The sequence below is a fragment of the Aricia agestis genome, chromosome 9 (genome assembly GCF_905147365.1).
Source record: "Aricia agestis chromosome 9, ilAriAges1.1, whole genome shotgun sequence".
Lineage (NCBI taxonomy): Eukaryota > Metazoa > Arthropoda > Insecta > Lepidoptera > Lycaenidae > Aricia > Aricia agestis.
Genome location: NC_056414.1, coordinates 9,960,712 through 9,976,657, shown reverse-complemented (window position 1 = coordinate 9,976,657; position 15,946 = coordinate 9,960,712). Strand labels below are relative to the sequence as shown.

The 15,946-nt window shown below is 37.9% G+C and overlaps 2 protein-coding genes across 3 annotated transcripts; both read right to left on the bottom strand.

Annotated features, from left to right (window-relative positions):
- Window positions 1-305: 305 nt before the first annotated feature.
- On the bottom strand, window positions 306-9,784 carry LOC121730457 (DNA-directed RNA polymerase II subunit RPB1). Its single transcript, XM_042119495.1, has 7 exons — window positions 9,663-9,784; window positions 9,087-9,356; window positions 8,704-9,010; window positions 8,309-8,600; window positions 2,140-5,567; window positions 1,867-2,058; window positions 306-1,731 (listed from the first exon to the last, which is right to left on the bottom strand). The coding sequence occupies exons 1-7, from the start codon at window positions 9,741-9,743 to the stop codon at window positions 599-601; spliced, it is 5,703 nt and encodes a 1,900-aa protein (XP_041975429.1). The 5' UTR covers window positions 9,744-9,784; the 3' UTR covers window positions 306-598.
- A 2,286-nt stretch (window positions 9,785-12,070) lies between these two features.
- Window positions 12,071-15,633, bottom strand: LOC121730460 (potential E3 ubiquitin-protein ligase ariadne-2). Of its 2 annotated transcripts, XM_042119500.1 has the most exons (9): window positions 15,220-15,632; window positions 14,884-15,130; window positions 14,609-14,784; window positions 14,170-14,355; window positions 13,385-13,442; window positions 13,094-13,221; window positions 12,886-13,002; window positions 12,647-12,799; window positions 12,071-12,406 (listed from the first exon to the last, which is right to left on the bottom strand). In XM_042119500.1, exons 1-9 carry the CDS (start codon window positions 15,439-15,441, stop codon window positions 12,236-12,238), a joined length of 1,458 nt encoding a protein of 485 aa, XP_041975434.1. In that variant the 5' UTR covers window positions 15,442-15,632; the 3' UTR covers window positions 12,071-12,235. The 2 variants fall into 2 exon arrangements, with proteins under 2 accessions (XP_041975434.1, XP_041975435.1); XM_042119501.1 differs by lacking the exon at window positions 13,385-13,442 and having other exon boundaries at window positions 13,094-13,279; window positions 15,220-15,633.
- Window positions 15,634-15,946: the final 313 nt, after the last annotated feature.

The following is a 15,946-nucleotide window of genomic DNA, read 5'->3' as shown; positions in this document are numbered from 1 at the left end:
GTGTTAATAATTGTATAACCTACAAATAAACTTAAACCTTTTTAGGGAGAAATTACTGTAAAATAAAATTCAGTTATGGCTTAAATACATATTTTATTTTAAAAAATCACACTTATTGACTAAATTTTCACAGTCATAACTAAATAGTGTGCTATAGTAAACTTACAGCTAAAGAAAACAATCATCGTCAACAAAATTATATCAGAGTCGACTGACCATGATATAAACAACGTTCCTTTTTAAACTTAAATACTTAATCATTTTTATATCACTTTTATTTTTATCGAAATTCGAAACTTTTCAATTATTATATTCTTATCAAATGCTTTAAAAGAATATGAATCACGAAAATTTAATTTTTACTTTTTGGTTGGTTCCAACTTCCTAAATCGTTTGAGATATTGGGTAAAAAGACTATATTATATAAGAAGTTATATTTTTATCGTGTCTTCTCCATAGAAAATGTATTTAACCTAAAAAATTAAATGCTATATAAAAATATTACAGTCACGTAAGTTAAATATTTTTTTCAAGATTTTTGGATAGCTTATAAATTTCTATTTTAAAGACGATAGTAATATAAATTAAAGATACTCGTTTAATCGTCCCCATCCTCGTACGTGGGTGAAGTGGGCGAATAGTTGGGTGAGGTCGGGGAATAGGGCGTCGGTCCGCCGGACGAGGGCGAGAAGGCCGGGGAAGTGGGAGAGTAGTTGGGGGAAGTGGGCGTGTACGTCGCCGGGGAGTACTGCGTCGACGACGGCGAGTAGCGAGGCGACGAGGGCGAGTAGTTGAGAGACGAGGGGGAATAGTTCGTCGACGGCGAGTAGCGATTGCTTCCTGGGTGCTGGGGTGAGGACGGCGAGTACGCCGTGCTCGAGGGCGAGTACTGCGGACTCGTCGGCGAGTACTGCGGATTTGTGGGCGACATCGGACTACCCGATAGAGACGGAGACGTCGGAGAGTAGTTGGGTGATGTCGGCGAATATTTAGGCGACGGCGAGTAGCTGGGGGACGTCGGCGAGTAAGCGGGGGAGGCCGGCGACGCGGGAGAGTATGACGGACTCGTCGGGGAGTACGCTCGAGCGGTCGGCGTGTAGTTGGGCGACGACGGGGAGTAGTTGTGGGAGGTCGGGCTGTAGCCGCCGGCGCCCGGCCCGGTCGGCGAGTAGCTGGGCGACGACGGCGAGTACGACAGCGAAGTCGGTGAGTAAGCCGAGCTTGTGGGCGAGTACGACGGACTCGTTGGGGAGTAAGTTGGACTCGTGGACGAATAGGTCGGGGACGCAGTCGGGTAGCTGGGCGACGTGGGCGAGTAGGCGGGACTCGTCGGCGAGTAGCTCGGCGACGTCGGGGAGTAGCTGGGCGAAGTGGGAGTGAACGTGGGCGACGTCGGGGAGTAACCCGGCGAGGTCGGCGAGTAGCTGGGGGATGACGGCGAGTATATGGGGGAAGTGGGCGAGTAGTTGGGTGAGTAGGACGGGCTCGTCGGCGAGTAGTGCGGCGACGTTGGCGTTATGCTCGGCGACGCCGCGGAGTACACGGGACTCGTTGGCGAGTAGGACGGGGAAGCTCCGGCGTGGGGAGACGCGTAAGGAGACAGGGGGGCGCCAGGGGAGCCGGGGGAACCGGGCTGGGGTGACCAGGCGCTACTGTAGGCTGGAGACATTCCCGACGCGTCTGAGGCACCGGACGGCGAGAACGATGGTCCCGGAGTCATACTGCTTCCAACTGGAAAATAATATAATATTTTTCAGTTTGATTTTTAAATTAAGCACAATGTAAAAATGCCGTAAATTCAGCTTTAAATATTTACATACACGAAATTATGTAATAACAATGAAGTAAAGTGACAAAAGTAATTACCTTGACCAGGTGACCAGACACTGCTTCCATATCCAGGAGTGTTTTGAATAGACCATGGTGTCATCTGTGGTGTCATAGATGGGGTGCCAACTCCGAAGTACATTCCACCGGCGACGCCCATTCCAACGCCGAGGCCGCCCATTTCCATACCGTGTTTACATTTCTCAGCATCCAACAACAAATCGAAGCAACCTGTAATTTGTTATTAATTTCTATAAAAATATAATACTTGCATGGGTATGAAGAATATTTCAGTACGAAAGTACTAATTACCTGTTCCCATTCTTGGTAGTTGGCCCATAATAATATTTTCCGACACTCCCCTCATCGGATCCACCTCTGCGTGACTCGCAGCATCGAGCAACACATCCACGGTTTCCTCGAAGGAGCATCTCATGAGGGCTCCGGTGTCCTGTCTGTTGATGCCGTGACGAGTGATAGCCATGAGATGGCCTTTGGCAGTCATGACGTCACAAAGCAACGCAAGATGGCGATAGTTCACGTACAGACCGTAGAACTGCAACACGGCATTCATTTCCTTCTCCACTGATTTACGTACAGCTTCTATACCGAGTACTTGGAATATCTCACAGATATCGTTACTGAATGTTCGCACTGGATCTACGTCACGCTCCGAGAGGACTTTCATGAGAGAGGTACCGTCTGTTTCGAGCAGCCATTCAGCAATAGCCTTGAATTCTCCTTGCTCTGTTATGGTGATACGTTTCTTGGCTTCCGTTTGTGGCAAGTGCATGTACACTTTGGCGATAGCTTCGATACCTTGTAGTGTCATGTCCGAGAGCATATTCGCCTCGATACATCTGAGGAACATGTCGTCCTCCATTTTGTCTACAGTTTCCTCGTCGTTGTCTTGGAATTTGCTCTCCTCGTTGTTCATTATCCTAATACGTAGGACCAGTTTTTCAGCATTGTCGTCGTTGAAAATACAATTCAAATCGTCTCCGAAACCGGCGTTTATCTTTTCGGCGATCTGCTCCATAGTTAATTTTTTGTCCGTCATTCTCTTACGATCTAATTCGATACGCAGAAGCCAAGGCGAAATCTTGGTAGGATCGAAGTCGGGCATTTCGTAGTAAACGTTGACGAATTCCTGATCTTCGGCGATGACAGTATTTTGCGGGTCGGGATCGTAGTAAATGGCCGTGTTGGCGGTTACTTTACGTAATGTTGTGTGTTCCAGTCTACAGAGAACGTTCTTAGCCTTTTCCGCGTCTCTCGCAGCACCGCCCGTAAGGAAAACGGTTAGAGACGGAGCTTTAGGTTTCTTTGAGATGTTAATAATTTCCTTAAGTCTGGGCACACCGAGGGTTACGTTCTTGGATGATACACCGGCAAAGTGGAAAGTGTTCAGTGTCATCTGAGTGGCGGGTTCGCCGAGAGACTGCGCGGCCAAAGCGCCGACCATCTCGCCAGGATTTACTTGAGCCTGTTGGAAACGAGTTTCGATTTCTCCAATCAACCACTCGAACGCCTCAGTCGATAGTCTATAGTCCTCCGACACGAACTTTGTGCAGAGAGTCGATCTCACCAGGCATTGGAAAAGCAGTGTGGCGTTTTCGTTGGCCTGTTTGGACAAACGATCTTCGCCCGCTACAATAACGCACTTCTTGAGAAGGTCTTTTACGCCTTGAATTACTTTAATTGGACTCAAATCAGTGGGTAACCTCTTGTTGATATGGAAAATCTTCTGCACATTCCATATCATTCTCTTGAAGTTGCATGGCAATACAACTTTAGACTCTCCACTCGGGAAGATCTGCCGAAGAATTTCTCGGTCTTTAGAAAGCTGCTCCCACTCGCTTTCCAGATCGGCAATGACGTAGCCGGATTCTGTGAGTTCTTTAATAATATCCTCATTGAATATCCTCTTGAGATATCTTTCGTTTGTAGGGTCGAACTTGAATTTCTTTTCGAATGCTTTGTTAGACAGTTTAACTGTCGGTAAGTTCTGGAATTCTACTGTTTCGCCAGCCAGACCATCCTCTCCATATCTCAGCTGAATGAGCTGACCTACTGAATTCCTCACTGTACCGTCGTAGTGAACCATGACAGACTCCATAGCCTTTATGAGACGACGCTGAATATAACCAGTCTCGGCAGTTTTGACGGCGGTATCGATGAGACCTTCTCTTCCTCCCATAGCGTGGAAATAGAACTCGGAGGGTGTCAGACCGGCGAGATACGAATTTTCTACGAATCCTCTCGACTCAGGACCGTAATCGTCTTTAATGAAATGCGGCAGTGTTCTTTTACGGAATCCGAATGGAATACGTTTACCTTCGACGTTCTGTTGACCCACACAAGCAATAACCTGAGAGATGTTAATGTTGGAACCTTTCGATCCGGCGACCACCATAGCCTTTAAGTTGTTGTATTCAGTTAGAGATTTCTTAGCAGAACCACCGGTTTTGTCACGGGCGTCGTTCAAAATACGATTCACTTGATTTTCGAAGGTCTGCCTGAGAGTGTTACCGGGTGTAGGCTCCAGTTCCATGTTGTGGGCTTTCTGAATAACCTCTATTACATCATCTTTGGCTTTAACAATGGCTCTCTGAATTTCTTGATAAGTCTGAGGATCGGCAATGGTATCACCAATACCAATAGAGTGACCCTCCAACAGAAGCCAGTTATTGATTACTGTCTGAATGTTACCATAAAATCTTCCAGCGGTTTCATGACCCAGCTCCAACATGCAAATATGCAGCAGGGAACCAGCAGATGCACCAAGAGATTTTTTACATAGAATACCCATAAGGAGTTCACCATGCTCTACCACTACTTTGGTGTCTCCCGGTGATATCCATCGGTATGGACCATCATCCTCCTCATCAGGATGAGTAGAATGTGTTCGGACCATGTTCACATTGCCAGGAATGATCAAAGTAAATATCTGTTTTCCTGTCCACAAGGGTTGAGGTTTTAGAATACATGGTTGAGGGATCTTTCCATCCCATGTTGGTAAGAACATGAGAAGGTTCATGACTTGCTCTTTGGTCAGAAAAACATCTCTTTTTGTCATCTTTCTCACGGCTGTAAGTGTATCTTGCACAATACCCATAACAGGTTTGTTCGCTTGTGGTGTAATAATTTGTCGGGGTGTAATATGTATATTTTCTACTTCTGCACGAGTTTCCATAGATTGTGGAACATGCAAATTCATTTCATCTCCATCAAAATCAGCATTGTAAGGTGATGTGCAACTCAAGTTCATACGGAATGTGGACCACGGAAGAACTTTAACTCTGTGGCCCATCATACTCATTTTATGTAGTGTGGGCTGTCTGTTAAATATAACTAAGTCATCATCTCTTAAATGCCTTTCCACCTTATATCCAAATTGTAAATGTAAATCAGATGGTTTCGGGTGAAATCTCAAGTCAATTCTTTCTCCATTGTCACGAACAATATATTTGGCACCAGGGTACTGGGCATTACCACGCCTGACTAGTTCTTGCATTCTGTCAATATTAAATGGAGTAACAAGTTCAGGGAATGTTAAATTTTGAGCAATTGATCGAGGTACGCCTACTTGATCAATCCTCAAATTTGGATCAGGAGTAATGACGGTCCTAGCAGAAAAGTCAACACGTTTTCCCATAAGATTTCCTCTAATCCTACCTTCTTTGCCTTTTAATCGAGCTTTGATAGCTTTGAGAGGCTTACCAGACTTCTGCATAGCCCTGTGAACAGAATAAGAGATATTTTGTAAAAATGTTGTCATACACTTACACTTTAAAAAAATTAAGTACATTAATTAATAAAATTCAATATTTGTACTGAGGGCATTTTCAAAAAAACGTGTACCCTTGCAAAAATATGTCTATATTTTTTAAGGTCATTTATTTACCTTTATTTGAATGTCATATACAAGGAAAAATATTGAACTAATGGAATAAGTTAAAAAGAACGCTGAAAACGTTATATTATTCTGATATTATTGAAACAAAATCGAATTTTCGACGAAACAGATTCCGTTGTGCGACTAAATGTAAAATATAATTTAATATAAAAAATACAGCAATAAATGGATTTCTTCGTTTATTAAATCTAGTGAAATGCATATTTAATTGTTTATTAAAAAAAAATTTGATAATTTTAAGGATCAACAAGAATAGCAATTATTTTTAATCCATAGTGTGACTATGTGACCTACCCACTAGGTTATTTTTCATTTTTTTACATGAGTAAGTAATATTTAACATATTTAAAGAAGTTTTTATAACACAAAAACCTTTTATTTAAACATTTTTATTGTTGCACTACTTATAAAAGTAAAAAATTCTTTGATTTCATAGATTTAACTTCATTAATTAGAGGGACGAACATCTCATAATCATAAAGATGTGTTCACATGTCTACGAATTCCTAAGTTATTAATGACATCGGATTATATGCACGATCAAAGTGCCGAAATATCCATGCAAATATGCACGAAAAATGGTCGAAATATGCACAAAATATGCACAATCAAAAGTCACTTAATATTAAAATTTATTATTTTTTTGAAGACTTTTCCGGTAGTGACATTAATAAAAGCGCCAATTTTCATAATTTCATAAAATCAAGGATTTTTAATTTCTTGAAATAAAGACTTTTTATTTATTTATTATACGCCAATAATAATTTTCTACCAACATTTTCCGATTGCAATCTTAATGCCCATGGAAGTTAAACTACCGAAATATGCAAAATTGCCAAAATATGCACTATCGCCTAAAAAGTGACATTATAATATGCATTTGCATATGCAAGTATGCAAATGCATATAATCCGATGTCTAGTTATTATAAATCTAAAAATATCAATGACACAAAATGATTTTCAACTTTACTGATAGAAAAGTAGTGGAAATAAAATCAAAATTACTTAAAAAATAAAACTTTTAGGTACTTAAATTTTAAATATTTGTTATTGTTAAGTAAAGGCGACGCCTTAATAATTTGGCTGTAGCGATATCGATTTTTCAATGTCTTTGTCTTTGATTTACCCATAGCATAACACGATTGGTCAACTTTTATAACACAGAATAATCAATCAAATAGACCTGTGTAAAAAAAAGCATTCCTATTTTTCCAACAGAGGAGAGTGAGTGAAAGCTTCCAAAAATGTACATGGATTGGTTCAAGCATACACTTTAATTTGCCCATAGCTTATATGAAATGTATTTATGGTTTTTAAATTACGCGACAAAACTATTTTGTCGCTTACGCCCTTTCCATTTTTTGCTGTTCCATTGCTTGTTTTCTGTGAGAGGCCGGGCCGGCCTTTCATAGAAAACTAGCAATCTAAAACATATCCAAAACGGTTTTTTTACTTTAACGCGGCGTCACCTTAACACATAAGTAATAAAAAATATATTTGTACGTTAATCCTACCAGTTTAAAAATCTCCAATTTTCTTAATAAAATCTGTGAATAAAAAAAATAATTTATTTAAAATGTGAACTAAGCCTTATGCTTTCCGCCTGTTGTGACTTGTCCGTTCCATTATATGTGACCATACGAAAAGTCACAAGTCGGAAGTCACGTAATATTACTTTCTTTTACTTTTAAAGTGTTTGTAAATAACCGATAATAGTTATCACAATTTCATTTTGTATACTAAATACTAAGCTAATTTTGCAACGTGTCAACAGTAAAAACAGTTGCAGAAAGTATAATAATGCTTACAAAATATGGTCACTTATCTGAACAAATAAACCGTTCCTGAAGAACCATCCAACCTGCGTCCGCGTCTTGTAGCAGATTTTTAACTACTAAATTCAAATTGAAGTGTCTCGATGTACAATGAAATATAGTGCTATCATTTAGTGCCGAAAATATTTTTGTAGTATGTTTATAAAACTAAAAAAAACGGTCACTAAACCGAACATTCCGGTCGGGTTGTTTTTTCATGATTATAATTTTAATTAATTTGTAGTTAAATTATGTTAGATTTTTCAATAACAAGACATTCAATTGATACATTAAGTATTTAGGAATCTAACATATGTTTTTTAAGTAACTTACTTTAAGAAAAAAAAATAGTTATTAAAGATTTTGTTACAACTTCTGGGAAGGGAACAGGTGAATTTAATAGGTTTTGGTACTTAAAAACCCTTATAAATCTCATACTAAATAAAATTTTATACAAACGTGAATGTATTTTAATAAAAGAAAACTTGTTTTTGCTCCTACATTAAAATTACAAAATGTTAGTATGTAATTTTTTACAAATAATCTGTAGCGAAGTCAAGGGACAAGGTAAAAACCAGGGGTACACATTTTTTTGAAAATGCCCCTGAAACGAAACTATGAACAAGAAAATTCTATGAAAATATTATATTAAACATATTAGTAAATAAAGGGAACTAATGTAATAGATACTTATTAAAACATTATAAAACAGTTTAAAATATTTAACAGAAAAATAATTGACTTACTTGGGCATACCAGGCATGTCATTGTCCACAAATGTGGCGACGTGGAACTGTAGCATTCTTATGTTTTCTGTAAGTACATGTGCTGCAGCTCCAGACTGCTCATTCCTCATCAGGTCATTATTAGCTTTGATGATATCAGCTAGCTTATGTGTTAAATCGTCTTGATTCTTTGCCGACCCAAACATGACTACCGCTGGCCTAACAGCCAGTGGTGGCACAGGAAGTACAGTAACAATCATCCAGTCAGGTCTTGCAAACTTTGGATCCATTCCCAAGATGAACGATTCTTCATCTACAGAAGTACAATATATTAGACATCACAAACATTACAAAAAAACATTGGGTCATTGCTCCCAAGATGACTCATTTTATTATACAAGATAACATAAGCCTACCTGTGATATGTTTTAATATTTCCCAAACTCTTTCTGCTGTTATAATAATTTTCTTATCCTGTGTGTCTTCATTTGGATGCTTCCATTCTGCAGTCAAGTCCAGGCCCTGACGTCTGATAGATGGCTGATAGTGACCACAACCACCATGGCCTGATCCCCTTTTACCCTCTTCACCTTCTTTACCTATATCCATATCTTCTCCACCCTCGCATATGTTTTTCCCTTTACATAAATCATACACAAAGGTCAACCTTTTACGAGGCTGACCTTTTGATTTCATGATTACTTCTTTTATTTTTGGATTTGTCTACAAGTTACAAAAACATTAGAAACTTATGATCAATATAATAGGAGTAAAAAGATCTCTATTGATGTTACATTACCGGGCTAACAAGTAGCTTGGAACAATAGAAGCAAACGCATCTCAAAATCTTGATTGTCTTTGTGATAAATCCTATGTGAAACACTGGTTTGGCCAGGTCAATGTGGCCGAAGTGACCTGGGCATTCAGTCATGTTTCCTGCACATGTCTGGCATCTGGATGTTCTGTCTATCACCCCTTGTCGAGGATCCATAAGACCCCCAAGTTTAGGTCTGCCTCCTTCCATAGTTTCCGGGAAGCGTATGCCCCCTTCCGTGACTGACATTCGACGCTAAAAACAAAATCATTTTAGCACCATGCAATGACATCTAGGTATTTCCCCTTTACAATTCTGGAGCAGACGTAGTCATAATATCAACAGTTATTGATATTAAATGTGTAGCTTTTAAACAATATTGACGAATCACGACTACCACAACAAAGTTTTGGTAAAATCAAAGACATATTTTGATGTAAAACACGACGCACTAGGTGACAGGATAATGTTGAACAGTATTACACCATTTTTCATTTCTAAGCTCAAATAGTAATACATATTTATATGCATAATCGGTTTATTATCAAGTAAATAACTTACAATTTCATCTGGAGATAATATTCCAAACTGTACTCTTTTAACTTGGCGCAAGGGCGCCTTCGAATCACTCGTGGTCGCCATTTTGGACGACCAATGTTGCGTTTGAAAGCTCGCATTTCTACTCAAAGAGAATCTAATCACTAGCTACGTTCTACTGAGGAAAAAACCAAAAAGCATAGACCACAATCATAGACAGCTGTCAAAAAGTTACAGATTAGTCTGGCATAAAAGTGAAGAAATTTAAGAATGGCAACATCGTAGTGTTGGTAAATTTCCACTTCAAATCAATCTAGATTTTTTTTTTATTTATTCCTTTATTTTCATAAATCATACAAGTGATACAAGACGTTTGAGATATACTCTCCATAAACCACGAAGGTTTGTCCGGAGTGTATTACAATAATAATAAGAATTAAGTACATTGTCATGACAATTATTTTATACTCATTAAAAAAATAATATTTTTTATCAAACTTAACAAAACAACTTAATAAACTTATTAATTATACTTACTTAAATATTCAACAAAAAATTGGTAGAATTGCAATTACTTACTTATTAACAAGAAAATAAATCTTGATGTCAGTCCTATTCATTTAGGAATTTGTATAAATATAATGTTTTTAGCTTGTATTTAATATTTTTTTCTGTGATTTTGCTTACAATTATTGGGTCCAGATTGTTAATTAGGCGCGGTACTATATATTCGATTGTTCTCTCTCCATAAACATTATTTGCTCTTGATATGTTCAGTTGGTTTTTAGTTTTTTGTCTTGTCTGGAAATTGTGTGTAATGTTATGTTTCTGGAGGTCGTCATCAAAGAAGTGTTCTTTTAAGATAGAATATTTGACTTTGATTGTGATCGGAAGAACTTTACAAAATTTATACAATTCTTTTTCATTTTTGTTATATTTTTCTTTGATATCAGTTGGCACAATATTTTTCAGAATTCGAGTTTGGAGATTTTGAATTTTATTAAGGTAAGTTTTGTAGGTTCTACCGTAGCTGGATAAACCGTAACTAATAATGGAGTCAGCGAGAGCATTGTACAACATCAGCCTGATTTTAAATGGTATTTTGTTTTTAATTATGTAAATATTAGATAGAAACGCTTTAAGCCGGTCGCATATTCGTATTGTTTGAGGCAGCCAAGAGAATTTATTATCTATGATGAGGCCTAAAAAGGAAAAATGAGAAAAAAAGGATAACGATGTTGCCACTTTTTAATTTCTTTTTAAATGAGGTCGATTACGGATTATCTAACGCGTTTCAACACTTTCAACTTTCAAGTGCCTTTTAGGCGTTAGCAATCCAAGCCCTCTAATAAATTTAATATTTTAGGAACGGTATTTTAGGCTCCGTTAACATTTAACAATATTATACTCGTGAGGTTCTGAATATATTGTTTGGATATTGTCCACTACCCAGTAGGCAGTAACCCACGTATTTTTTTTTCTATGGACGCTTCACACCACGTCAGTCTGGGCCCGTGTTATGTTCCTGAAGGACTTGTGTTATGGCGGCTCTCGACATAGGCGAACGCGTTGGCCCAATGTGTAGAACGGGCGTTCGCGCGTTGGCCAACGTCTAAATACCTACGGCCAACGCGCGAACGCCCGTTCTACACATTGGGCCAACGCGTCTGCAGACGCGTTGGCCAACGCGTTCGCCTATGTCGAGAGCCGCCATTACAGGTACCAGACAAGGGAAATATATTTAATACTTTTATACTAAACAATATTATATTTAAGATTTTTATTATATGATACACATATTTAATACACATCCATGGACCATGACCCAGGAACTTTGAAAACTTTTTGTTCCGTCGGCGGGATTCGAACCCGCGACCCCCGGCTTGAGCTACCAACAGCCCACCAAGTACAAACTGAGTCACAGAGGTCGTCAAATTCAAAACTTCCTAGGTTTATTCAAATATCTCTAATGCCTGGGCCCCACCTGCGTAGTGCTTCTTTCTACCTGTGTAGATCTGCGTGTATTGACCAATGGTATCGTCACTATCGTCATATAGCACGAAGCTTTGTACGATAGACGCATGTGCGACCGCGGCATTAACCTATACGTCATTGTGTTTATATTATGTAGGTACTCTATAGTCTAAAGGTTTAATTAGGCACATTAATTATCAGCAACCTCGCACTTTCGTCCGTACACGTACAGTACGAACGCAGTGCGTTTGACGCGTACGGTGCTGACCAAAGACCTTTAAAACCTAGTGCTGACAAATGTCCAATCAGCTTACATTCACATTAATCTAATCAATAAAATTCTTCTGTGTTAATGTCACTACTCACTACAAGCCTTAAAGGTATTCTTATTATTAGTTTTTTCTCGTATTCTAGTCTGCAGATAAAAAAGATAAGGACAGGTTATATAAATGAAATAAAACACAACAGCCATTATTATCTATTTTATTGCAAAGTTATGTTAATAAATATACTTTGGCAAAAGAAAAATCTAACTTATCTAATACTCAATCTTAACCGAGCTCATTGTTGTAATTAATACATAATAATATAATATAATTTTAAGGTAATTGCATGTTACTTATTTATACTTTGCTACTTGAAGCATTGCTTATATGAAACTCCAAAAAATCTTTGAGCAATGTAGTGCGGCGCTTTTCTGCTATATCCATTTGGTTTTCTAAATCTCCTCTATCAGTAGTTTCTGCTCTTTCAACTTTCCAAGACAAATTTTCTATCTCAGCTTCCAACTGGGCCTTAAAAGTATGACACATTAGTCATTACATACATGAAATAACTGTCGATCCTGGCGACACAGGAGATACAGTGGTGGAAATGTGTGGTGGGCCAAAGCCCGTTTAAATAAAATAATACATAAAATAATTACAGGTATTGGTCAAAAGGCAACTATCACACACATGGGCTTTTTCATTAACATTAGTTAACAATATTATACTTAGATACAAATTATTTAATAATATATTTTAAACATTTACCTGTTGATATTCAAATAACTCTTTACGAGGACCAACTTCCATGTAATAGGCAAAGGGGTAGGTGTACTGTAATGTATATCTGCATCTTTTGAGAAGCTTTGCTGCATCCCAGAGATATTGCCAATCGATCCAAGTGCCTTCTCCAGCCATAACCTACAAAATAAAATGTAATAATCAAAACTTGCAACTGTTCTACCCAAATAAAAAAAAGTTTGTTTAATAAATAACAAATAATATACCTTCTGATTGATGCGGCTTTTGAGACTTGCTAGTGTTTGCTCTTCCAATTTTAAGGACCTTGCATGATTCTCCCACCGTTCATAGTAATGCAAATATTTCTTAAGAGCTTCTCGTGCCTGAAAAATAAAAAAAATCCTGACTCTTTTTCATAGATCCTTACAATATTGCATAGTAATTTATTTATCTTTTTAAAAGATATGAGCATACCTGAGCATGTTGACTATCATTAGCTAAATTAGGATCCTCCTTGTATCTGCTACACTCATAATATTCAGAGCCATGACACTTCCAATCTCCAAGACACACCCAACAAAAATCATGTCTACATGCCCCACATTGCATATGGTTACAACCTCCATTCTTTTCAATACATATCTGACATTTAGGGCAGTCCTGTAAAAAATGAAATTGTAAAAAATTGTAAGTTATTGATGTGGTTTGGGATTTACAAATGGTTTACGGATGGTTTAGTGTTTAGACTTTAGATACATGCCCCACATTGCATATGGTTACAACCTCCATTCTTTTCAATACATATCTGACATTTAGGGCAGTCCTGTAAAAAATGAAATTGTAAAAAATTGTAAGTTATTGAAGCGGTTTGGGATTTACAAATGGTTTATGGTTTAGAGTTTAGACTTTAGATCATGTCTTAAATATTACATTAATAATTAGATTCTTAATGATATAAAATGAATTTATAAAGAAATGTATTTTCTTGTTTGTGCTTTTTCATATTAATTTAAATATGTACTCATTAACATTATTTAAATATCTTAATACAATTAAAATCCAAGGGGCAGGAAGTTAATATTGTGTCAGGTTGTCTGGTCAATGACCTCAATATGACACTTTCTGTGGTAATTATGAATAAACAAAATATGAAATATGAGGCACGGATGGGCCAGCTCGACCGGAGAAATACCACGTTCTCACAGAAAACCGGCGTGAAACAGTGCTAGCGCTGTGTTTCGCCGAGTGAGTGAGTTTACCGGAGGCCCAATCCCCTACCCTATTCCCTTCCCATCCCTACCCTCCCCTATTACCCTATTCACTCTTAAAAGGCCAGCAACGCACCTGCAGCTCTTCTGATGCTGCAAGTGTCCATGGGCGACGGAAATTGCATTCATCAGGTGCCCGTTTGCTCGTTTGCCCCCTTATTTCATTAAAAAAAAAGTGCATTATGCAATGTGTACTGCAAATGTGTAAGGGTAAAATACAATATTCAATATGTTTTTTCCACTATTTCATGGCAAGTCTAGAAGCGAAATAAAAACACCAACCTTAGTATGTGCGCTTATATAGTTTGCAGTTTCTGAATCATCAGCACATTTAGTTAGCCAGCGTCTTATTGTGGTACAGTCAGTTGGAGCGTGGTGCGGGGCACCACAAGAGAAGCAAGTCAGTAATTCACAGCCTCGGCATTCCACACGACGTGCCCCCTCTCTCGCATTAGCTTGATAAATCCACTAAAAATATTATGCAATATCATTAGAAAATAGTATAGTGGAAGATTAGAAACTGCAACCAGACCTTGTAAACTTTTCAACAAAAATTATATATTTTTTTACATTGTAAAGTTCAATTACATCATTAGAAGGTTCAATTATATCCATAGACTCCCAAAAAACTTATTTTTTACTTTTGCAGCAGGATTTATCTTTGGTTTTACCATAGTTAGTCAAAAGAAAACGCTGTATTGCTGGCACACTAAAATATTACCTGACAATTGCGACCGGGACAAAATCTAAGTTGAGGATGGGACTTCACATGATCCTTGAACATAAACTGTTGGTAGCGCTCCCTGAGTGACAGCTTAGCAACATGGGACAGGACAAAGTCTTCAGGAGCAATCACCTCACATTCTTGTGCCATACATTGAATTGTATTCGAAACACCTGGAAAATGTATTATAATTAAAAACTTTTTTATAAATGAACAGGTGCATGTTAATATCAGGCTTTATATTATGTTTTAAATAACTATTAATCTCATACCTTGCATTATTTGTACTTCAAAGTGCATTGCCCAACATTCATTACAGAAATAATGTCCACAAGCCAAAGCACTATATTTTTGTAATGGTGGAGTACTGGCACATACTGCACAGACTAAGCGACTAGTACTGTTCTGAGTTCCTGGTAATTTAGGCTTTACATGGCTGTAGACTAAGACTTCGTTGGAGTTTTCTTTGTATTTCTTAATAATCTCTTGGGCATTCCATTTATAAGCGTGTAGCAAAACCTTAAATGTGACAAACAAATGGGTGATTATAAAACCTAAGGTTTTCTATAATAAAATTATGTCCAAATGCAGCTAATAGTTATACAAACCTTAGCGAGCGAGGGCGTAATCTGGAGGCTATCACTTAGGAGCTCGATCGATTCGTTTAACAATTTTTCTACTTCTTCTACCTTCAGACAGGTGAACTGAAAATATTCAGGATCATCTTTGCTCCGATCATCCGTTTCCATGTCGCAGTCATCCTGTTCACCGTAGTAATCGTATTCGTCTGCATCATTATCAGAGTACTCCATATCCGAATCCGCAGACATTTTGAGAGCGACGGTCTAGCAAGTTATGCTTAGAAAATCCTAAATTTTGAATTGTAAATCATGCAAATATCCAACAAAAAGAAAAACCATTTGTTATCTAATATTTTGTACACATTATTCTAAATTACAAATATAAAATAAATGTTCCAATAAATGCTACACAAGTATTTTACAAAATACAACACAAAAATAAAGCTTGAAATGAAATGTCAGCCAGCAAAAGTGACCTGTCAGTTTGACATTCCAATTTCCAACTACCATAGACAATTTTTTTTTTAATTTTTAGTTTGTTTTTATAAAAGCCATGGCATGGCATGGTAGCACCTGGAGTCTGGACTCTGGTCTGGACTCTGGAGAGTGGAGTCTGGACCCGACCGGACTTTTGGCCAAGTATTTCATTGGCTAGATATTTTTTGTGACAATGATTATCTGATAAAAAATTGTATAAGATTATAATTCTGTAAAATACGTCAAATGGGAGTTTTGCTGGGAATACGTCATACAA

Excerpts from the sequence above, each read along its gene's own strand:
- LOC121730457 (XM_042119495.1), bottom strand. The coding sequence starts at position 9,743 with ATGGCGACCACGAGTGATTCGAAGGCGCCCTTGCGCCAAGTTAAAAGA. Across the intron at positions 5,568-8,308 it reads GACATGCCTGGTATGCCCAA|GGCTATGCAGAAGTCTGGTA; the intron begins GTAAGTCAATTA and ends TTCTGTTCACAG. Across the intron at positions 2,059-2,139 it reads ACTACCAAGAATGGGAACAG|GTTGCTTCGATTTGTTGTTG; the intron begins GTAATTAGTACT and ends AACAAATTACAG.
- LOC121730460 (XM_042119501.1), bottom strand. The coding sequence starts at position 15,441 with ATGTCTGCGGATTCGGATATGGAGTACTCTGATAATGATGCAGACGAA. Across the intron at positions 14,356-14,608 it reads GTCCCGGTCGCAATTGTCAG|TGGATTTATCAAGCTAATGC; the intron begins GTAATATTTTAG and ends TAATATTTTTAG. Across the intron at positions 13,280-14,169 it reads ATATAAGCGCACATACTAAG|GACTGCCCTAAATGTCAGAT; the intron begins GTTGGTGTTTTT and ends CATTTTTTACAG.